Source organism: Acanthaster planci, linkage group LG08, assembly GCF_054643075.1.
Source record: "Acanthaster planci isolate LZ-2023a linkage group LG08, COTS_SCS, whole genome shotgun sequence".
Lineage (NCBI taxonomy): Eukaryota > Metazoa > Echinodermata > Asteroidea > Valvatida > Acanthasteridae > Acanthaster > Acanthaster planci.
Window position 1 is genome coordinate 3,113,555 of NC_141784.1, and position 24,483 is coordinate 3,138,037.

The following is a 24,483-nucleotide window of genomic DNA, read 5'->3' on the forward strand; positions in this document are numbered from 1 at the left end:
GTCACTGTAAATATTTCCCTGCGCATGCGCTAGCGGAGTTAGGGATTGATGGGTTAAGCCTATATATTCTTGATCAGTAACGTGCCTTACGGCGCATAAAGCCAATTTACCTTGCATCAAGATCATAGTACACTGGTACCGCCAACGTCACCGTTTCACCTTCTTCTGCAAAGGTTGCATATCGATATACCGTACTGTGAAGTAGTTGGTATCGTAACGAAGTTCCCATCCTTACGTCGTTCTCAAATTTTGAAAGAAAAATTCATTCTAAACAACAATGATTCCAGGTCAGAGTCGAATGATTGTTATGTTTGTTGGCATACTGCAATACGCGCGTCTGCAAATCTCGTCACTGGAATTGCAATCAGATGCCCGTGAAATTCGTCTCGGGCTTTTACTCGAGATTGGCGGTAGAGAGATCTTCGACCGCGTTCGCATCCAGCCGGCCGTTGATATCGCCCTTGAGACGGTTAGACGTCGCGTGGACACCGGCGCGTACCTAAACTTCAGCTTCACGTACGAGTTCCAGTCCACCGGTACCAGATGCACCCCGTCGTCCATGGTCGCCCCCGGTATTGCCTCCGACATGTTTCACCGGCGGGGGGTGAGAGTGTTCCTCGGTCCGGGTTGCAGCTTTCAGTGCAAGGCAGTAGCCGACCTGGCTGCTTACTGGAATGTCCCAGTCCTGTCTGGCGCTTCAACTTCGGGAGATCTGGACAACAAAGGACAATACACAACACTGACTAGGACCGCGTTCCTTATGGGCGTGATGGGGCATTTTTCGGTGGCTCTCTTCCGGAAGTGGTCTTGGACTCGATGCTCCATCATCTGGGATGATGTCAGTGTTTGGAGGCTGATCACAGTCAGTATCAGAAGCAGACTTGAAGAAGCTAACATCTATGTCCACCCGGTTGTTCTTGGATTGCAAGAATCAACGCAAGATGCATTGGATGCTGCAGCACGGAGAGGACGGGGTAAGTCGAAGTGAAATCATTCGATATCTTTGTGCATATTTCTTGGGCATCTGTATCTCTTATTTTTACGAAGCTTCCTTTTATAAAGAAGCTATTTGTTCTTTCTTGCATGTCAAAATATATTAAATCCACCGCAGATGGCACAAATGTTGTCTAAGATCTCCACAGTGGCTTTTTTAATTGTCAACTATCAACAGCTTTACCATATTGTTCACAGCGAGTTATTTCAGACCTACGTTTGTTTCCAGATAGCTTGTCACGTAATGTTCCCCTTGGACTTCCGAACGATACACGAATTAGTTAAAACTCCACATTTCAAGTACCTCCTCCTTGGTTTTCTCCTTCTGGCAATCCCAGTTATATTAGTTATCGCTCCCGTGGACGTGGTCCGGGATATCATGATCAAGGCGTACCAGGCGGGATACACCAGCGGGGAGTATGTCTTCTTCTCTGTGCACTTGATCAACAACAGGTGGCGCTTCGGAGACTCATCATGGCAGAGGGTTAGAGCTCAAAGATTCTTAAAAGTACAAAAATAAAGGAGAGCAGTGGGGCTAAAGCAAGACTAGGAAGTACGGCGTGTCTGTGCCAGTGCTCTTTCAAAACTAAAGCGACAAAACAGTCGCTAGGGTTTCGGGGTAAGAGAAGCTTGTAAATCCTAGCTCTGCCGGGAAGCTCCTTGCAATGGATTTTTTTTATCGTCAGCCAATTGTGGCAGAAACTCATTTTAAGCGTAAAATACAACTTTATACATTCTTAGGGGCAAACAGTTATACGCAGTGTAATATTAATACTGGACCATTTTTGTCTGCAGGTAACTTGTGGTATTTGTAATGCTGCGAAATCAATTCCGTTTGAAAATTTATTTTCCAATTGAATTATGCCTAAATGCGTGGATACTTCATTTGTATATCGTTCGTCATTTAAAAAAAGACACAGAAACAGCATAAAAGATAATTAAGTTATAATTAAATAATAGTGTTTAAATTTCCTTGTAAGTAACGAACCCCCTTCCAACAACACGTATTCGCTGGTTCCATTCATGATTCTACATTCTGTATATACGGATGTTGATTTCTGGTTTCATTCATTTTCTCCCAGGGAGACGAATTTGACATCGAGGCCAAACGAGCATTCGAGGCTTTGATGACATTCCGATTATATGAGCCAACCAGCGACGAGTTTCAAGACTTCCAAAAAGAGTTAGAGCTGCGCCGTAAGCGGGATTTTAATTGGACAAGTCCACCTGGAGATGACGTAAGCAATGAAACTACTTATCAACATACAAAAAAACTGTTTTCATTTAGAACTAGGAAAATCTTCAGGTTTCAGATAGAGTAATTTTTTTATACAGCAATGTATTTCTCTATCGTGGTGCTGCATTCATTTTATGCACATAGTCACATTCCCGCGAAAGAGGAACACAGTCAAGTCTCTGAAAGGGAAACGCGCAAATTGACAAGTGTCATAAAATACATTTCGGTATGAAAAAGCCAATAATAACGATTATTTATGAGACCTTACAGCAATTAAATGCCCTTATTGCATAAATAGAACCTGAAAAATTCGTTTATTTGTAACCGCACTCACACTATTTCTTCACCTTGGAGATTTTTTTAAAATTCTACGTTACGTATTCGTTTATTTTGTTTATTCACTTCAAGGAAAAAGTGAACAAAATGTGAAAAGGAAAGTATGTTTGGATACATACCAATTGTCCTCATAGTTAAACTGAAAGGGATTAAGAATTGCATGTACTTTTCATGTTGCAACCCCTCCCCTACACGCGCACCCTCGTGCGATGCAAAGCAAAGCGAGGAGTGCTGTTATACATTCTCTTTACTTTAAGCAACTCGATAAAGTCTACTTTTGAAACTTTTTACTAGGTCGTTTGTTTTTCCAGAGAATGGGACTGCTTTATCAGTTCTAGTGGATCTAACTTGGCTGCTTATTTCAATAACATTTGAAGGACTTGATGCCATAATTTCTGAGAGCAATGTAGGGGTTTGAGTGTTACCAAAAGTTTTTCCAGAGAATGGGACTGCTTTATCAGTTCTAGTGGATCTAACTTGGCTGCTTATTTCAATAACATTTGAAGGACTTGATGCCATAATTTCTGAGAGCAATGTAGGGGTTTGAGTGTTACCAAAAGTCGTGAGCAATCCCTTTACTAGTGTGCACTTAACAGCTCAATGCTTTTGCTTCAGCAATCACTTCCACTTCCACCCCGAAATCATATAATCCATTCAACTGTGCTTCAAAGCACACGCCAAATGGGGTTGTCTCACAGAGCTGTATTGAATTTAATAATAGCTCTATTGGTTTTTGCGGTTAGTTCAGGCAGAGAATGTCCAATGATGGTTTCTTTCTCTTACAACTATATATTAAACTTGTGATCTAAATTTAATATCACACGCTCATTATTAAATTTATTAACTCACAACGAGAGCTTCCGAATACAATGGACGGTGAGGATGTCATGGTCGAATTCACTCCACACATTCAGTATGCATTTATAATTTGTTTGGTGTTTTAAATAGACGGCCTACGCCATAGAGTTACATAGTTTTTAGATGTAACTCTGTGGCCTTCGCAGGCTGATGTTTTGAAACATTGAGCTTGTTTTGGTGTCTAATGACGTCAAAGCCGCACCGTGTCGGTTAGTATCGAAGAAAATCCAAACAAAGAGACGTGAAAAACAGGTCGCATATAATTATACGTTTTGTAGTAACTGACATTGCACACGTACGCATGTCTGAGAAAATGCCATTTTTCCGTGACCAACCTTGGATTTTCTTTCACACACAAGGCGCAATTCTGTGCACCAACGCTCAGATTGTCTCCCCAGTCTTGCACCTTGACCTTAAAAACCGATGATAAATGAGCAGATAAACAGAGGAAACAAAGTTGGACCACATGTGGGGATAACAAGTGTGCCTTTGGAGGCTGTTGGCAGTCGATTTAAGTCATATTCGCTTAATTGTCGGCTGCAGCCACAGCTTTTAGGCTTTTAGGTCTCTCGATCATGTCTAAAAGAGACTTTTTACTCTCCACAGTTTGTATTCTCAGAAAACAACCAGGACTATTTCATCTGACTGCAAAATTCACCCTGGCTGAACGTTGATAGACCTTGAGTGAACATTTTAATGACAGTAATGGCTCCCCCTAACGGGCTTTTTCTAAAAGAAATAGATACGAAAGCTCTAATCTGACAAGCCAGTACCAGGGGCAGCTACTGCTTTCTTGAAGTACCACTTAAATGACTTAAGTGAGCAACGCAGAAATTCAGGCGCAAGGGGTACTCATGGCTAGTTGCCAATAAGCCATTTGAGCATTTGCAAGTTAAATTTGAATAAAAACTGGTACACTGAGTTTTTAAAATTCACGTGCACATAACAACTTGAATTCTCCATACTAAAGCCAATGTAGTTATACCTTGTGCTTCGGGGCAAGCTTTTGCTTAGTTACGTAAGAGACGCCTTGCAACAATACACTGTTCTCGATGGATAAGAATGGCACAAAGGAACCAGTCCATCCCAGAGATGGTACTCGCTATGCAAAAATCTTGCCCCGAATCACGAGGTACATATGCAGCAAGGTATGAGACGGAGAGAACCCCCCCTGCTTGTGTTGGTCATTGTCTCGCAGGAATCTGGTGAATTCCTTTCAGACATCTTGGGGGGGATGTGTTAAGTAACAACAGTCTGGAATGTGTATAGGGATTGGACATGTTGGGGGGGTACCCCTCGGTCTCATTTCTTGCTGGGTATAACGAGGTATAGCAACAGTGTCTTTAGTCCTGGGAATTCAAATTGTTACGTTTGCAATCAGATAACACAGTGTACCAGATTTGATTCAAATTTAACTCGCAAGTGGCTCGGGAGTCCATAATCTATTTCTTTTACCGGAGCTGGGTTATTTTGGCCCATCTCACCGCCGGGGGAGAGAACTCTGCCGTGAATGTAAACACACTCTTTATCATTACTAGTGATTTAGTTGTTACACTCATTTGAAGTTCAATGGTACATATGTGCCATGATGCGTGCCAGCCCGCGTGCAAATATTGAGCACCGCAGTGGAAACGACGTACAGTTTTTGGCTGACCTATTTTGGGCGCGAGCAAGAACGGTAAATTGATATAAAAATGAGTGAATAGAGTTACTATGAACACTCCTAAAAGCTCAGCTATTGAAAAAAATGCCCTGTAACGATATTAAAAAGAAGTTTGGGAGGGATTTCGCCGCCGGCTCTTTAAGGGCTAAGATAAACGTTACTTCAAACTTGTCAAAATAAAGGTTTTCCAATTTTCTTTTTGTAATTGATTTGCAAATTGCACATGGGCAGTTGATTAGTTATTCTGTGTATTGAGTTGAATATGGGGGGGGGGAGGTTATAAACCTACATGTATGAAACAATTAGATTTGCATTCTTACATTAAGACACGTTGGTAATTTCCATTTCTGGAAAGACAAATAAATCTTAGATGTGTTTGAAACATTTCGTTTTATTTTTTGTTACAGCACAACTTTTTTACAAGCGCCTTTCATGACGTCATTATCTTGTTTTCTCTCGCCGTGAACGAGACTTTAGGCGAGAATGGTAACTTATCGGATGGTTACACACTCACCAGGAAAATGTGGAACCGAACTTTCGACGGTGAGATCATGAAATAATAGAACAAATCTATTGCACTACATTTACTGTATGCAGGTATACAGGAGGACATCCTTTTACGTTGAGTGGGTGTACACATTTTATTTAGCTATTGATAGGACGTAAATTATTCATTTCCAACAAATTGTCACCTAGTTTATCGTGAGCTTAGATGAACTTTAAGGTATGATCAGTTTGTATATAGTTAAATTAATTGGAAAAATTCATTCTTTGTCTTTGAGCTCGTGGTCACAAAATGCGGCAGCCATAATCCAAAACAATACGCTTGCCAATTCAATAAAATTCCCAATGAAGAGCAATAAAATTCGTCCGAGACATCACAATCTACTGAAATCTTGAATGGGCAAATAGTTTTTGTACACTACAATAATACATTTAGAAAAAAAGAATAGAGGGGAAGAATAGATGTATATGGAACTTGAAAAGATCAATGCATTAAACACCTTAAACAAAATTAAAAAAAGAAGGAAACGTACCGCGGTCCTTTTTGGTTTTTACTTAGTACGTTTTGTAGAGTGAGGAGTCGTAGACTTGAGGTTTTTCGCAATTTTGTACCACGAATGTTGAACAAAAAACAAAACAAAAAAAACAAAAGAAAACCAAAAAAAAAAGAAAAAACGAAAAAACGAGATTTTAAAAAGGCTTTCGAAACAACCCAGGTTTAATTTGTTTGTATACCAAATGGGTTTTTTGGGGGGGTGTTTGTTTTCGGTCTTTTTCGGTCGTTTCTCTTCCCTTACTTTGCCTTATTATCCTGGATGCCACTGTATTTTTGCCGACAGGTATCTCTGGCAATGTCACAGTAAACGAAAATGGTGATCGTGACGCCGACTACTCTCTTTGGGACATGACCGACACCGTGAACGGGGACATGTCGGTAAGTCTTACCAGAGCGTGGAGGTATATACGGGGTGATTCTTCATGCACAGGTAGATGGGATGTAACTGCAAGAGATTTGTCCCGGTTCTCTCTTGCACCAGGCAGTTCGGGGGAGTGGACTCAAACGGTGGTAGTGGCTATAATGAATTCAGTAGGTAGGCCTACATCCAGTGGACAAGTCGTGATGAATTTACAAGATTGACCCCACTCCAAGGATGTGATTCAGGATATTAGACTTGAAATTAATTTTTTTTAAAGGAATTAAATTTCGCAGTAGTTCTTGCCTTTTTCTGTGGTATTTCAATCAGGCTTGTGCCTAATTCATTTAGCTGCTTTCTCCAAGATCCCAAACAAAGCCTGCCACCTCAGAAAATGCATTGTAGGCCTACTCCTATAAATGTCAGATATAAGAACTGACAATTTATGTCGCCATTGACACCGGCACGTTGTGTAAACAAGTAAGGGGCAATTCGAAAATTGCTCGAGCGTTTTCAGGAAGAACGCAGAATTCAGAGCGGCTCTTGCATGTCATGATGTCCTATCCTTTACAGAGACTTGCACAACGAATAATGGTCATGCTGGCAAAAATAATGCAAGACTACTTTACAGAAATACCCACAAACGGTATGAGCATATAACTCGGTATTCTAATGGTACCTATATAATCTAAAAAAGATGCCGTGCGTGACACTGTCATGGATGTTTTGTCGTGTCGAAAAAGTTTTAATGATGGCGAAAATGCAGCAGTCGTTGGAAATTCCCCCGATCACAGAGAATTCATAATAACTGATTTGATTGCAGATCTCAATAGATTATCAATTAATTTAGTAAATTTCTAACTGATGTTGTCAGAGTGGGGACCTTGAGATACGATTTTTCCTGATGCATTGTATTTAGCTGTCCGAAGCAAACCGCGTTGCACAACGGCCGTTCCATAATGAATTGAATTAATCATGGCAATGTTTTTGGCCATTGTAAAGCGGGTATCCGCCACCCTCTTAAACATCCTTGAAATGAATCGAGATGCGACGACGGCGCGATCGAAGGCAATGAAAGCTATGGGTTTCATTGTGAGTCCCGGCATTATTTCTTGTTGCCATATGCTTTATTTCAGTCTGGTGTCAAAATACAGTGTGACCTTATAATTAAGTGGGCTATTGAACATACACCCAGAAAGTATAGCTGATATATGCATTCGCACGGTAACGATTCACCTAAAAATGTCTTCTCCACTTTTAGGCTTATTTACCATGATATTGTCTTTTAAAGCAATTTCTAAACATTTTGTTGTTCTATAAAGTGGTCAAAGTGACCGAGGGACCGGAAAACAAGGCAGCTTCGGTGTCAGGACAAAATCTGCAGGGCGTGTTGTAAGAAGACTGATACACCAATTATTTTTTATTCTATGTCGCATGGAATTTCCACTTTTTTTTAGGTTACTGAACAAAAAAAATAATAACCTTAAATCCCATGCCGGCAAAATATTACAAGACTGCTCTACGAAACATCCAAATGGTAGGATCACAGACCGCAGAATTTCGATAACTCATGTAAACATCTAAATATATACAATCCAGAAAAGATGCCGTGCGTGGAATGCAAGTTCTGATCCCCTCTAGCCGAGACAATCCGAACGTGTGCACAATGCCAGACCAGACAGAGCCCTACTTTTATTTTAATTTTGTTCCATCAAGAATCGTAATGTTCTACTTCATTGTGCATTGGCCTCTTTGACATGAAAAGTAGGAGTCAGTATGTATGCAGATGGATATCACCGTGTTTAGTGGCTTGTAGGATCTACAGTTTGAGTATGCTTCCTTGGAACTTTTTTTCTGTGTTGCATTATATTATAATTAGGTAGTAGCTAATTTTCACGGTGCGACAGGCGAGCTGGAGTTTGTGGGTAATATCGCTTGGCCAGGAGAGGCGACGGGTCCGCCGCCCGACACTCCGTTCTGTGGATTTGATAACGAGAATCCTGCGTGCCAGATGCAAGGTAGAGCACTGCAAGTTGTTGGGTATCGAAGATACAAACGGTTTGGGAGGGAACTTGAAAACAGTTGGGTCTATGTTTCTTAGGGGAGAACCAAAGCAGTCAGTTGATTGCAAAGTTTGTTTGCTAAAGTGTTCTTAAGTTTCACTGCTTTCAGTGCGTGAATGGCACACTATGTGTTAAACTCTGCAAGAAAACACCTCCAAAAAGAATAAACTTCAACAATGTTTCCCTGCAGGTTCAACCTGGAAAATAACCCTCATCGTAGCGTGCTGTCTCCTCCTTGTTGGGAGTGCCATCACTCTGTTAGTTTACAGGTAAGCCAGTAACTTTTGCTATTAATTGTTTTCAGTTGAATTTCAACAGATACAATTTCCAAAGACTGCAAACAATAATGACTATACCTATAAGATTCGCCATTGTTTATCCTCAAATTTGATATGGCATGTGCACGAAGAAACTGGTGCCTCTGGAAGGCCGGAAGATGTCTTGAATCTTCAGTGCAATTAACACTATTGGAGGACGCTCAAGGCCACGGGCAATTCATCAACCTCGTCCTCAGTGGTTCTTTGATTTCCAGCTTAGTTCCCAGTTGTAACCTCTTGAAAGGAAACTTTCTTCTCATTCGTGATTCGATGCAGCAATAGTAAGGAACTGGATTTGACCCAAGACAACCTGTATAGATAATGCGTGTGTAATAAAAAAAAAGGATATGAAATGTTAAATGATATACTGCCATAATTTTGTCCAACGTATTCAAATAGCCACGTCATGGCGATAGCACATAATGTACTGCATATTTTACGTGTATGCCCTTACATTCTAAAAGTGTACCTTAACTGGTGCAATCACAGCGTGATCGACAAATCCACATGCTGTAGACTCTCGATTGAATCAGCAATTGATCATTTAAGATTCATTAAATATGAAATACAAATGGTGTAGCAATATAGAACAAATCCACATGCAGTAGACTCTCGATTGAATCAGCAATTGATCATTTAAGATTCATTAAATATGAAATACAAATGGTGTAGCAATATAGAACAAATCCACATGCAGTAGACCCTCGATTGAATCAGCATTGATCATTTAAGATTCATTAAATATGGAATGCAAATGGTGTAGCGTTATAGAACAAATCTTGATTTAATTAAGGGCCATCCATCATTTTCCTCATTTCACGAGCGTACAAACAGTATGGGAGGGGGTTAAAGACTTTGTTTTCTGAATATGAAGCATGATGATCCGTCAACGTGCGAATAGAGCCTGAAAATACAAGCGAGCTCCCGGAATCCTCGCGCGGTCATACTATGGAAATTTTACATTGGGCCGTCCTGTCACGCTTGATAATTTTTGGAAGAATAATTCCTTACTGAGACCACCCCATGAAACACTCATGTTGGAATTTTACCTTTGTCTTCTTCAAGTAATATTTAGGAAAAGTCACCTGGAGATGGGTTAAAAACAAATTTTCTTAACGACTTTTCACGTCCGGCGATATCGTAGGTCTCTATGTTAATGCACGTTTATTTTCACTGCTCGTGCTTACTGTGAAAACGAGATTTTACAACGTTGCAAAGATTTACCTACTTGCAGTCGATGGGTTCCAGATTCTTCCGGTGGTGGATGGTTAAGACGTCTGCGCTAGTAAGCAGGAAGTCGTGGGTTCGAATCCCACCCCAAGTACGCTTGTGGTTTTTTCATAAGCCTTCGGGGGGCATACACTGAGCTTTGCAGTTTTAAAAATACACGCCGGGCAGGGCTAAATCCAAAATTAATTTACCTTTCCCCGGCGCAAATCCATCTTTGAAACAGATTCTGTGGAGTTGACATCACGCAGTTGTTGTCGGCAAAGTTTAGATAGAAGATTAGAATCTTTCGTAATTGAAGTAGAATGTTGCTTTAATTTTATTACTTATTAAAAAATTATTATAAGACAGTGTAAAATATAGTAATCTGTTTTTATTTCGGCTTTTACCAATGGACTACCATAAAATGTCAAAACGTAAATGCTCATCTGCTTACAAGACTGCCTCATTGCACTGTTCTTCATGTATTTTAGATTTTCGGAAGTGATGGGTCAATTTCTGGCAGGATATTTCTCTCTTACGTCAGGTTATTTTTCAGTTTCTATAAATTGATTTGATACACGAGCAAATATTCTCCAAAGCCCCTTTTCTGAGTTTGATTTTTAAGAAGTAACTGAACGAAAAAATATTACAAATTCTAAAATCTGTGCACATTATTTTTCCTATCCAACGGTTCCGGAAGCGCGCCATCAGGGGTAAACTTCAGGCTCTACCGGCGATCACTTTCAAATTTCGCGAGTGTTGCCATAGCTAGCTCCACACCGCTCTCTTCAATTTCTATGTTTTCTTAGACCTTACAAAGCAAGGTTATGGCTAACAGCAAACCTGTCATAACAGAAGTTGAATTTGGCACGGGCACGCAAAATTGCACTAACTGACCACTCCACAAATAAATTTATAATAAATATGCACGCATGCGAATAAAAACGAACACCGGTACATGGCATTGGTTATTTTTGTCTCACTTTCGCCGTTTTTGTTTTCCACTTTTGCTTCAAACCGTCTAAGATTGTCGGAGCTATTACTTTCCAGTCTAGGTGGGTTTTCTGATGTTTAAAAAAGACCTTTTAAACATCGCTTTCATGCCTGTAACAGTTATGACGATTTGAGGGGGATTTCGGAACATAAAAATGAACAATCTCAGAGAATTTGAGAGAAAAATGGCATGGAAATATTCCTTCAATGCGTCGCTCATGGCGTGTGTGTGCTTAACTTGTGGGGGTTTTTAGGAAAAAGTTCCATACTCGGGCTCCACAACATAATTCAGGCTCGCTCAAGGAATAGGTAGACAGCCTAGGTCAGGGCCATATCGAAGTGATTTCGAACTTCAACCTTAGATGTTGTCGGCAGAAACAATCTTGGAAAAAATCCCATACATCAAGGAGAGCCCATTCTAAGGCCCCACTTGCATCATCTGCAATTAATCTTACTATACGCATGGCGCATTCGCGGCCCTCGGGTTTCCCTTTGATGCTATATTCTCGATTTCCAAAGTAACCGAATTAACTCAGTATTGGTTTTTCCTTGAAGTCAGGTCATAATGGGTCGCGAATAAACGGGAGAATAATTGGCTCTGTAAAAGATTGCTCAACAGTGAATAGACAAGTACGACCTTGCGAAGACTGATGTAATAACAAGGCAAAATTTCCCGAAGTGACCTAACTGTGAGTCATAATATGGTGGATTTTGGTCCCGCTTTGAAGTGCCTGAAATTTAATTAAGTAAATGTAGAATTTTTGATGATTCGAAGAAAAAATCAAGGGGAGTAGCCCAGGTTGAGTTTGCTCGACACAATAAGTGAAGCGAAAAAGAATTAAAAAAAATCACAATATCTGATCGATCTCAAGAACGTTCTACATTAACCCGTGCCTCTGGTGACCTGTGTGGCGTCGTCTCTTTTCAATTTCAGAAAATTAAGACGAGACGCAGAAATTAGAGGCAGGGCGTGGCAAATAAAGTGGGAGGACCTGCAAGTGCAAAGTGACGACGTGCGGGGACGCAGAGCCTCCTCGTTTTCCCTTGTAAGTTTCTGCAGCTGAAGACATCGAGAGATGACACCCGTTGACAATTCCATGTTACAAGTGTTTGGAAAAAATTGGGTCGTACACGTGTAAAAGCCAATGTGGACAAAAATCCGCCCATCGTTGTTATTATTGTTGCCTTCGCCTAGTAACGGTATTAGACACAACAGTAATAATTTTCCAACCTTGAGTGGCTTCTAAGACTGTTGCGAAGATGATTTGGTTTTCCTGATTCAATTAGGCGAGGTTTGCATTCGGTCTGTCTTTTGTCTGGCCTTGCATCTGAATGCTGCAGGCAAATAACAGTAGAGAGGAGTCACGTTTCAAGTTGTGTCTGTCGATGTTCCCTCACTTTATACGCATTGTTCCGGTCGTACGTTTGTCATGGTGTGACGTTGTCTTTGATATCAATATGTGCCGTTGTCATGGAAGCCACTGTTTCTTATTTTTCTCATTAGGGAAGTGTTTCGTTAAAAACTGAAGAAGAGAAACAAATATTCACCCAAACAGCTTTTTATCAGGTGAGTTCCAGAAGTAAAGCAGGCGATCAAGCACGCCGCAGTGAGTTAGTAAAATAATGAGCCAGCAAAATATAAACGGAAAACTGCTTGATAGAAAGGTATCTACAACGCATGAAAAGCGTATCTGCGGTATGGATAGTCTGTGCATGATTGCAGAAAATAGCGGTTTGCTCTTTTTGTCCCTCGATTGCATGGCACATTATAGCCTCGATGTGATTATTCCAGGATGGAAAGGAACATTCTATCTTACCATTTCAATTAAAAACATGCATTATTGAATACATCATTATTAATTAATCTACTAATGAAGTAAAGTTTGACACAATTGGCTCTATCCGCCCCAAGCTGAAGTGCACCCCTAATCGGCAAAAAGAAAGACGTTGGTACAAGCGGGTTCTTGCACGCTTCTGCGTGTACGCAAAGACCGTACTTGCCGGCCGCACATAAACTTGCGTGCCTGATGGCGCGCCTATGCGGTACCAAAAATCACGCCCCTCTTTTCTCCCGCTTGGAGCGGATTACAAACACTTCTCATTGGTACAGTTTTGTTTTTTTACATAATTATTTGGGGAAAGCAATCAAAACTGTTCGTTACGGTTATACCCTTAGTCATTTTCAACAGAATGACTGAATTAATGAGACATATTGGGATAGGAGAATAAGCCTTTTGCGAGTTAAATTTAAATAAAATCTGGTACACTGACTTCTTTAAATTCACGTGAACATAACGATTTGAATTCTCCATACTAAAGACACTGTCGCTATACCTCGTTATACCCAGCAAGAAATGAGACCGAGGGGTACCCCCCCCACATGTCCAGTCCCCATACACATTCCAGACTATTGTTACTATTAACCAACACAAAGCAGGGGGGTTCTCTCCGTCTCATACCTTGCTGCATATGACGTATAGCGTCTTTAATCTGGGGAATTCAAACTGTTATGTTTACGTGCAATCAGATAACTCAGTGTGCCAGATTTTATTCAAATTGACTCGCAAAAGGCTTATGAAACCAAGCTGCTACAAAGGCTTCTGGGTACTTCGACTAAGAAGTAGTATATGGGCGACAATGGTCGGCATGCAAGAAATCCTCACATTTGTAAATAGGACCCCAGCAGAACTGAACTGTAATCCAAATCGATTTCCTGTAGCTTATTTGAAGAAAATACCGGGCCCTTTCAGCGCATTTTCTTGTACGTATTTTCAGCTTTCTGTACCCATTATTCAATTTCCGGGTACTCGTCAGACACCCTTTTTTCTCAGGATTAATTTCCCCATTTCTGTGTTATATCTCCATTTTTTTCCTGAACGCGGAAAAGAACTAAATCGCTTATGTCTCAATCGCTACTGTCAACAGGGTCGAACTGTTGCTGTTAAGAAGATCTCACTTGATCACGTGACGTTGGAAAGAAACACCCTCATCGAGTTGAAAAACGTAAGCAAAATTTAGAGGAAAAAACCACAGTTGAGATGTTTAAGACAGGCATTAACTCTCAGTAGATTTTAATTTCTTGGATGGGTAAAATCTTGCGTCTGCTGAATCGACGGTTTACTTGATCACTGTTTCCCTTTTTGAATGAAAAGTGCTGGATTCGTAAAGTTATCCCTTGTATGGTTAAGATGAAGAGCGGAAGTAATATTTGCCAATCTGCTGTATCTGAATCTTCTTTTTCATGGCTATGTTGCTTTATACGCACCAGTGGGAGGGTGACTCACTGTGAGTCACGCTGTTAATTAGGTAAATAGGGAAACTATACATAGGGTGCGTTCGATTAGCTTCCCTGAATACAGCAGTGTTACACTCAAGGGAACCCTAATCGAACGCTGCAGTGTACTCGCCAAAGCAGTCTGGGAAAAGGGTCAAGTCCCCGCCACATTCCATCATGTACGTCCATGCACGAACAGTCCTTCCGTGACGTCATTACACTCGGGCAGCCTCGGAGACCCGCTCACCGGCCGAGGTAGTAGTGGCGGGGCAGGTACGAGGATCACGTGTTAGCTAATCGAACGCACCCAGTGTATTTTTTTCTGTTTCTATATTTTCCTTTCATCAATGTTTTGTCAAATCAATACAATTCAAAAGGGTATCCCAGCCAAAAAACCTCACCGCTGCAGCTGTGCCATCTAATGCCATCCAAACACAACAATAATACGCCTGGCATGACTCATTCACAGGGGTCGTTATGGAGGACGAAGAGTGGCCATCTGCTTTTCTGCTATCAGAATTGTCGAAAAGCAAATTTTATGTTTTTGTAACATGCAATTTTCGGCTTTTCTGCCACCTCAAAAGCAGAACGAACATAGTTTGGTTATGCATTCTTCTATTTTTCTGCTTTCTGCTTTCACTGGCGGCCGAAAGGTGGCCGTCTGCTTTTCTCCTTTCGAACATGCAGAAAGGAGGATCGGACGTTTTCACAACAACCGTGAATTCTACTTTTCTGTTTTTTTTTTAATGCCAGAGAAGCAGTTTTCACATGACCGGCCGAAAAATGGCTATCTGCTTTTCTGCCTTCCAAGTGCCGTGTACGGGGACGTGAGCCTCAGATTATGTCCATTTACTTTCAAGGGGGCTGAAGATGTATAAACCAATAATTACAGCCCACACTATGTTTTGTAACGAAAGATTCACGTTTTCCATGGCCAAAGTAAGCTAGTGTGTCTAATGTGTAATAGCTTTAAAAACTGCTCTGGTATGTTTCCTTCGAGATGCTGTTTTCTCGGCCTCTAAGGGACACTGATACTGTCGTGTCGGATTGGTTCCCAGAAAGCATGGTTATGTATTGGTTTCCACGTCTTCACTCCCCTAGAACGGAAATGGTCGTAACCTACAGCTTATGATCCCATGCACGGCCCATTGAGGACAGAAAAGCACGTGGCCACTTCTCGGCCACCAATGCAAAATCAGCTTCTCCGGCATCAAAAAAGCAGAAAAGTTGAATTTACAGTTGTTTAATCCACTTTCCTGCTTGTTTAACTGGTGAAAAGCAGGTAGCCACTTTTCAGCCGCCAGCAAAAGAGGAAAAGGAAAACTGCTTTTATAGTAGTAGAAAAGTCAAAAATGCATTGCAATAAACTATTCATTCTGCTTTTGAGGTATCAGAAATGTAGAAAAGTTGAAAATAGAATGTTACAAAGACGTAAAATCTGCTTTTCTACTATTTTGATAGCAGAAAAGCAGATGGCCAGTTTTCGTCCTCCATAATTAATAAACCTCGCTCCAGTATGGAATTCCATATCTGCCGTCGTGCATCGGACGACGCACGACGGGCGACACACGACGGACGACGCACGACGGTCGACGCACGATGGGCGACGCACGACGGACGACGCACGACGGACGACGCACGACGGAAAATGGTAAATGGCAGAATTGGGACACAACAAAAAGCAAAATGCGACGGACGACGGGCGACGGCAGATATGGAATTCCATACTCCAGACTTGTTTACACTGTGTGGAGAGTCACAAAGCATTCAGTCCTGGGCTCTGGCAGTCATCCAGGGCAGTGAAATGACTCCACAGTGGCCTGCTACACTGTCACAAGGGGGAGGGACACTTTTGTACACAAACACATGGGAGCGCTGGGGAGTGGCTGTTTTCCCGCCAAATTTGTGGCAATACCACACTGACCCAGTGGGTGAAACCCCCTCTAAAAGGAGTGGCTGGGTCCAACTTACAAAGCCAGGAAGCTGCTGCGTTGGATTGTTGTTATGTGATACAAATAACGCGATTGTGCCTCAGCTTGAGCCACGCTCACTCATCGGAGGGTTTTAATTAATTTATATTTGTGTACTAATTAAATAAAAACTAACTGTAACAGATTTAAGGAGAAAAAATATATAATGAATATTATTTCAATTTTTTTTCTTTTCTATCAAATTTGAGTCACCTGGTTTTTCTGATTTTGTTTCTAGAAATAAAAAGTCTTTTTTTCTCTCTTTAATACTTCTCTCGTCAGATGCGGGATCTAGAGCACCCGAACTTGGCGAGGTTTTTTGGAATGTGCCTAGACGTTCCTAATGTGGCCATCATAAATGAGTACTGTCCAAAAGGGAGCTTGATGGTATGCTATTAGAGAAATTCCAAGCTCTGGGTTATTTACTAAAAGTGATGATGCTGATCACCCGATGAAACACCGTCGTGCAAAGTCGCGATTCCAGAAAGAAATTTGTCGAACCTGGGGCTTTCTTTTGGCTTTTAGTACACCTTTTGTGGCCTTTCTACAAAGAGAGGCCAACTTGTGGGGCTTTTTACACACTTTTGGTAGGAAGGGAAATGAAATCGTTCATAAGAATGTATGTAGCTTTTTCTCATCATTATTCAGGGCCCCAAGTGTCCCAACCCTGCATCCCGAAACGCTGGGGTGGAGTGTTACAGGATTTACTGTGATTTTTTATTATACGCTGTATATCATCCAGGGAAGATTTGGATCCGTACATGAATTTCATTTGAAGAATGTATTGATTGGAGTTAAGCGTTTGCACTTAAGAATGTCTTAGTTTAGTTCACTTTGAAGACGAATTGTGGAAGATTTTGCAATGAAATTATCCTATGAGGTCACCTTTTCAGATAAGCATGCGTCAGTGAATTATATAGGCCTAGGCTAGTGCTGTTCAGCCGATGCTGCTATTCGTTACCTTTGATCAGTAGTATCAAAGTAGCGACACGAGTGGTAGATATCAATTTTTCAACACTGTCAACGGTTTTCATATTCAGATAAAGTTTAGCTTAAATTTTATGAAGCTAACTATATGGTCATGTGATGCATAACTAATGTATTAAATTAAAATGTGTTAAATACTCTTGAAATTTCTAAGACAGGAAATTAAGGTCAGAAAGACTCTGGCCAGGCGCGGTTTGACCGGGGTGTGGGGGCTTGAGGCTTAAGGCCGCCATACTTTTGTCTAGCCCCCCCCCGGAAAAAGGTCTGGCAAATATTACACTGGCTACTGTTACGGATCAAATACTTGAAGTACAGGCTGTACATGTATATTTTTTGACACCCAAAGTTAAAGAGCAGGTGATTTCACGTGCGAAGGGTCTAGCCCCGTCCCCCCCCCACGCGTGCCTGCCTCTGGCATAAATGGTCAGATAAAATGATGGCCCGCCGTTCCAAAACGACACTGACGAATTGTAAGATTCTACATGCTTCTTTAAAATGATACAGTGTACATCATTCATAAATACCTGGGACAGTTTTTCTGTTCTAGATATCGAAACAGCATCCGTGTAATAACATGTGATAATGCCGGCTGGGTAGTGGTAATGCCCGCTGCGTAAATCACGCCGACATAATCGGCGACTAGCTCGCCGATGTGCACGCGACTCACTCGGGAAAATGAAAGTAAAAGTTTATTACAAAATGGTTGGAAATCCATCACATGTTGACGTCTTTTGATTTTCTTAATCAAAAGGTATTGATGAATGGGAATACAAATAAACGTTTAAGACCTTGCTCAGGAGAACGAACGCTGATAATGCCTCGCCTACCAGGGTCAAGCATTAGTCGCGTCCGTTCTCCTGAGCCGGTCTTAAACGCCAATGCCATCCTTTATAGGCCTCCTTATGGAAAAAATGAAATTAATGAATATGACATTTTTAATTTATAAACTCATAACCAAATTAAAGACAATTCTAATGTATTTCATTACAGGACATGCTTCAGAATGACTCCATCAAGCTTGATTGGCTCTTCAAGTATTCACTAATCAGTGACGTCATCAAGGTGAAATAATATTGGACCACATACGCATTATTTATCGTTTTCGGTACCAAAATTGATCAGTGAAAACGGTAGCCGTGCACTGTGTGTTTACAAGACAACACTAACAGGTTAATACTTTATTTCACACAAGTTAGATTAGATACAGTACATCCGTCATACAGCAAAAATGTGGTGTTAAATTAGCACTCTTGATATCCCTATATATAGACAGCGGTTTTTCGGTTTTCGTGGTGTAAACTAATGGTGGTGAAAAGTGATTCAGTTTAGGCTCCTCGCAAACCGATTCAGATAGAAACGCCGAAAGGGGTCATATTTGTTCAGAAAAAGTCCTTGTTATTTTTGTCATGTACAATTCAATTGGTAAAGCCGTAGAGTTAGTCATATACCAAGACTGGCCCGCTAAAGAACCAGTTATATACTTTTCCGACTTGTGCATGATGTATTCCTCACTAATTTGATGAGTTCAACGTACACTTAGCTTTGATTCTATTTCCTGTTATCAGACTTTACCTGCCGCTGTTAATAGGGAGACATTCTCGGTAAAATAAGCAAAGAATAGGTTACTGGGCAGCACACTGTGTAGTGTCATTGACAAATAAACGTCAAGTAGGGGCCGTAAACCAGACATGCGTAAAACAATGATGAAAGGAAACGGTTAATTAGTATCTAGGACGCAATTGTTTCAAATGATGGTCGGTTAGATATTTCTTACTTTGTGTCTTCTTGTAAAATGTCAATTAAAGATTATCTCATTTCCTCCCCACATCTGTGGCGTTACGCCTTTCTTAAAGGAAACTGTGCTCAGTTCAACGCATGCGTTGTCGACGTTGATAGTGTCACTTATCAACATAACTTTGTTTTACCTAAGGCGATAATATTACTGGCTCTTTTTGTTGTGGCATTTTGTTGTATAAAACTCCCATGTTATAAACGGTCGCGAATACTGTCGGATGGGGGCCTCTGTTCAACAGCCACGACACCGGAGTCATTTATCATGGCTGGTTGATCATTTCAGGGAGTGCAGTATCTTCACCGCAGTGCGCTATCAGTCCATGGCAGACTCAACTCGTCCAACTGCCTTGTGGACAGTCGATTCGTTGTCAAGCTCATCGACTTTGGTTTGCAGTCTTTAAGAGAGGGCGCAACACAGACGTTGGGTAACCACGCTCTGATGACAAGTAAGTCATCCCCTCCAGCTTTATTGTCTGTGCCAGGGTATTACAATCTTACAGCGAGAAACCTGATATATAGTTTGCTATATAAGACTATTTTGTAACTATTTTAAAAAGTAACGGTTGTACAAAAGATACCCTACTATATGATATGCATTATGCATACGCCTGTACTTAATGTTTGGCAGACTGCCAAGCTGATTTGCAATTGCTTGTGAACTAACACTACGTTACCGGGCATTATGAATTTAAATGATTCCATGTTGCTATTAAAAGAATAGATTCAGCCTTACACTTCAGAGAGGGTGACTTAAATTTTGGACATTTACTGACAGATTTTCTTGTAAGTTATTAAATACACTAAGACAACCAGACCTACAACATCAAAAATATTTAGTGTATAGTCCGACGAAGGTGTTGTCATTTCTCAGCGCCTGCGCAGTGTATGGGCTTAAAATTAGCCCTTGTCAATGAAAAATTGAAACTTTTAACCAGTGCAATTTCAGAATCTACGAAAAATCTAGGAAATTGCACTGGGCTGATTTACCCCCTTCATTTTCAGAGTCGCTCTATATTGCCCCCGAGTTACTTCGTGATCTGAAGCGAGGCCCGACGAAAGAGGGCGACATCTACAGCGTTGGGGTGATCATGAGAGAAATAGCGACCAGGGAGGGACCGTACGAAGCCGAGTTCAAAAACATGGAAGTCGGTGGTAAGCAGAAACGGTATGAGACTGACAATAAAAGTGTTAAGCAAATCCCAACCGAAAAACATGGAATAAGTGGTAAGCCGAAATGGTACCAGACTGAGAGTCACAATGTATGGCTACTGACCAAGTTCAAACCCAGGAGCATATGAAACTCGGTGGTAAGCTAATATTGTATTAGTTTGACAGTGAAAATTATTAACTAAACTTTAAGTTTAATTACGTCATTGCTCTGCAGTGAGTTGAGCTGCTTGAGACTTATTTATGGCCTTTTACCTTGATTCCTCTGCTAGAAATACTTGACAAAATCAGGTCGCCTCCAGCTGGTTTGCAACCGTTTCGCCAACGAGCAAATACCGAGAACATTGATCCTAAAATATGGGATCTGATCACAGCTTGTTGGGAAGAAGATCCTAAAGAGAGGCCCAATGCCAACTCGCTCAGAACATCCATCGACAAAATCAACAGGTAGATAAAACCATTCTATCTAAATGGAGAAAAAGGAAATAGTCATTTGATGATTTGTGTCCACTTGGAATTACATAATGCAATAAAAGCCTCCTTTGAGCCTCCTTTGGTGGGAACTGCACTTCGCTGGTTCACTAATATGAAATGCATGCGATGCGATCGCATTGCTACCAACAAAATTAGCACTCTTCGCCAACATGGCTCTTTTTATTTTTCAAGATGTATTTTTTGCGTTGGGGAGATGTTAATTATATACAACGGGTTTGCCCTTACCCAACGTATATTAATAAGCACTGTATGCTCAGTGCTTGTCCGACAGCTTGCGAAAAAACCTCACAAGCCGTCTCGATATTTTAGAATAATAATATTAATGGTAATTTACGGGAAACAGAGAGAAGAACACAGGCACCGGTATCCTTGACAATTTGCTGAATCGAATGGAGCAGTACGCCAACAACCTGGAGGAGTTGGTGGAAGAAAGAACGGCAGCCTTCTTGGAGGAGAAGAAACGAGCTGAGAGGCTGCTCTATGAGCTGTTGCCAAGGTGACCAAATTTCAAGTACATGCTGCATTTACGCAAACGCTTTATTATAGAGTACCGCAATGAATACATGACACGCATCATCAGTCACAATGCGGCACTATGTACAGTGACTGTTTAATCCCTGTTCGGTTTTTTCTTATGCTTGGAAGAGATTTAAGATTTAGTCTTGAAATAGGCTCAATCTCCCACTTCCACCAGTGACCCATTACCCTTACACTTTGTTTCCCCCATTTTTGGTAGCGGTTTAATAAAGGTCTCGGAAAAAGTAAGTACCTTACTAATTCACTTTTCCTTCTGGAATACTTTCATAAGCAGAAAATTATCTGTATCCGACAAGCGTTGGGGACAGGATTTACCACCCAAGGCATTTCTTTCGACAAGTTTCTTGATCTAACGCACGAATGGTTTCTTTTAGCTGTTTTCGTCTGGTTTCTTTTACGGTAACTGAAAAGAGTAAAATTCCACTTTTGAGAAATATCTATATCTGGTAAAACGAGCATCTCGAAATATCCTTGAAATATTACCGTTGATGAGGAGCACTTGTTGTGCGTCAGGGAACCATTCGTGTACAAATTAGATTTCATAAAACACAATGAAAAGAAATAGCGACTTTCCGTGCCTGATGCATTTATGAAGAGTTGTTGCCGATCAGCTGAAGCGAGGCAAGGCAGTTGACCCCGAGTCCTATGACAGTGTCACCATTTTCTTCTGCGACATCGAAGGGTTTACTGAACTCTCGGCACACAGCACGCCCATGCAGGTTGGTTTGATGTACTCATATGTATTCGTATTTGACTGTATTCGTAATAGCACAGCTTTTGAGTGACGCCCTGATTGGCAGTGAATTACAGACGAGCTAACTATGAACAGGCCACGTGAATATCTGGAGTTTAAAAAATTGCCCAAAGCCCGGCCGAAATTTGCAAGATTACCATCCTGTATTTTTTTGTCCGTGGGAGATTTTACATCATATTGGCCCCTTCGGTACCTCCCCCCTTCGTTTATAGCGGGAAATAGACTTTCCTTTGGTAACAGAATGCTCATCATTTTGTATGTGCTGTCAAAGTTCGCAGAAACTTCTACTGTGGTTGGCAACAGCTTTTGCCTCAACTAACATCTGCTGGATGAGTGTTGGAGGAGGTGTATTCAGTAAAGTGTAGAACATATTTAGAATTTAGAATTCAGCTAGTATTTTAAACACATTTCGAACTATTAGTTTAGTCTTTGTACTTACGAGCTGCCGTATAGTTTGTCAACCAATACTTTGCCAAATTCACGTCTGAGATGAAGCAAGGTTAATAGCTTTTCAAACTATACCGATGTAGTCAATAATTGCTAAAATTTTGGGACTGTGATGGTTAGGTAAATAACTTATTCGGTAATTGAATGAGAGCGTGAAAAAACAGAAATTTGTTGCTAATCAATGGTAAATAGACCATTCAACGGGTAATATTTTTATATAATTACTAAAGCAGCGAGGAATTGTTAGAACTGTTCATATCCCGATTTAAAAGTGGTGAGCCGGATAACCCTCCCTGCCCACAATGTTTGAATACTGCATGATGGAATGAGAATGGATGATATCTTGAAACTAACTTTGCGCTTTTTATCTGTGGTACAGGTGGTTATTTTACTGAATGATCTCTATACGTGTTTCGATGGCATTATTGAAAACTTTGACGTTTACAAGGTAAGTTGAGCTGAAGCTCTGTTGAAAATTCGCGTACCTTTACTTCATATAAAGTAGTTTTAGATATTCATTGCAGTAGCTCGAGAGACTTTTGATACAAGAGTTACCTGGCTTCATTGTTAAATTCAGGTTGAAACGATCGGGGATGCCTACATGGTTGTGTCTGGGGCACCAGTCCGGAACGGCAAAGCGCATGCGCGAGAGATTGGCAACATGGCGCTGGCCTTGCTGGAGGCAACCAGCTCCTTTACGATTCGACACAAGAGAGACCGGAAACTCCATCTACGCGTTGGAATACACACAGGTAGCGAACTTTCGCTAACTACCCCTTCTACCGTGTTTGAACCATGGATCATTGAAAACAAATCAGTTGGCACATGGGGGTGTGTGCATACACTGGAAACGTCAAAGATGGCCAAGACGACTTTTACCAAAGCAGTTGTCCGAGTGCGAGCCCCGTAAATGACTTAAAGCTGTTTTCAGGCAGGTTGAGGTCTAGTGGAAAGGGTTCTTGACTCATCGGAGGGTCAAAGGTTTGAATCCAACTGCTGCATATATATATGGCCATATATACGTAATGCGGTGGACCAACAGGAATATTTTCAGTAGTTTCCAGATTGGTTAACTGGAGATAAACGTCGATCTTGCCATAATAAAAAAAATGTTGATGGATGTAGAGCGAAATGTCAACTTCCTGTTTTGAAATTGTCATCCAAACTTTAGGACCATGCGTAGCTGGCGTGGTGGGACTAAAGATGCCTCGTTACTGTCTCTTTGGCGACACAGTGAACACAGCGTCACGAATGGAATCAAGTGGAGAAGGTACATGGACTTATCATTGTGAAGATTAACATGGTCATACTTTGTTCGACTGAACTAGTTGAAAATCCAATATAATTTGCAGTTCGCATTCTGTTTAGTAGTTACATTTAAGACCTTACCCTGGAGGATATCTTACCAGTGTACTAAAAAGTCTGCCTCGAATCTTTCGTCATTGTGAACAATTTAATTGGATGCCAAATGATATACAAATGATCAAATTTGATTAAATTGTAGGTTTGTCCAGAATTGAAGTGAGCTCATAAATAAACAGTGGGCAACCATTTTACATAACTCAGGAGGTTGCCCGCTGCTATTTGCTCATAAGTTTTTGTTTTCCTATTTGCAATCATCAAGCTTTGAAAATCCACATCAGCTCAGCCACAAAGACCGTTTTGGACGACTTTGGAGGTTTCGACATTCAAATGAGAGGTGCCGTGGAAATGAAGGTATGAAATCACTGGGTTAGATTCAGCCTGGAATTGTGCGTTTCTTGAAAGCTCTGTTTTAGAAGTTGACATGGGGGTTAAATTTTGTCTCAAACCTGTTTTATGTTTTATAGGGAAAAGGCGTCCAAACTACCTTCTGGTTGCTAGGAAACGCTGACGGGAAACTCAGACATGTGGAGCATTTGTCACTAACTTGAGAAAATGTGGAGTGTGATGTGATGCTTAAGGGCAGAACTACATCGGATCATCTGGCCG

At 41.0% G+C, this 24,483-nt stretch overlaps 1 protein-coding gene across 1 annotated transcript; it reads left to right on the plus strand.

The window, feature by feature from the left end:
• The first annotated feature begins 122 nt into the window (after positions 1 to 122).
• On the plus strand, positions 123 to 24,479 carry LOC110976041 (atrial natriuretic peptide receptor 1-like). Its single transcript, XM_022228986.2, has 22 exons — positions 123 to 974; positions 1,332 to 1,477; positions 2,076 to 2,231; positions 5,495 to 5,630; positions 6,431 to 6,525; positions 8,385 to 8,523; positions 8,759 to 8,837; positions 12,022 to 12,133; positions 12,592 to 12,654; positions 14,013 to 14,090; positions 16,614 to 16,718; positions 18,309 to 18,380; positions 19,396 to 19,558; positions 20,115 to 20,264; positions 20,552 to 20,726; positions 21,118 to 21,270; positions 21,907 to 22,030; positions 22,892 to 22,960; positions 23,090 to 23,264; positions 23,684 to 23,782; positions 24,137 to 24,228; positions 24,342 to 24,479. The coding sequence occupies exons 1-22, from the start codon at positions 278 to 280 to the stop codon at positions 24,423 to 24,425; spliced, it is 3,162 nt and encodes a 1,053-aa protein (XP_022084678.2). The 5' UTR covers positions 123 to 277; the 3' UTR covers positions 24,426 to 24,479.
• The last annotated feature ends 4 nt before the right edge of the window (positions 24,480 to 24,483 follow it).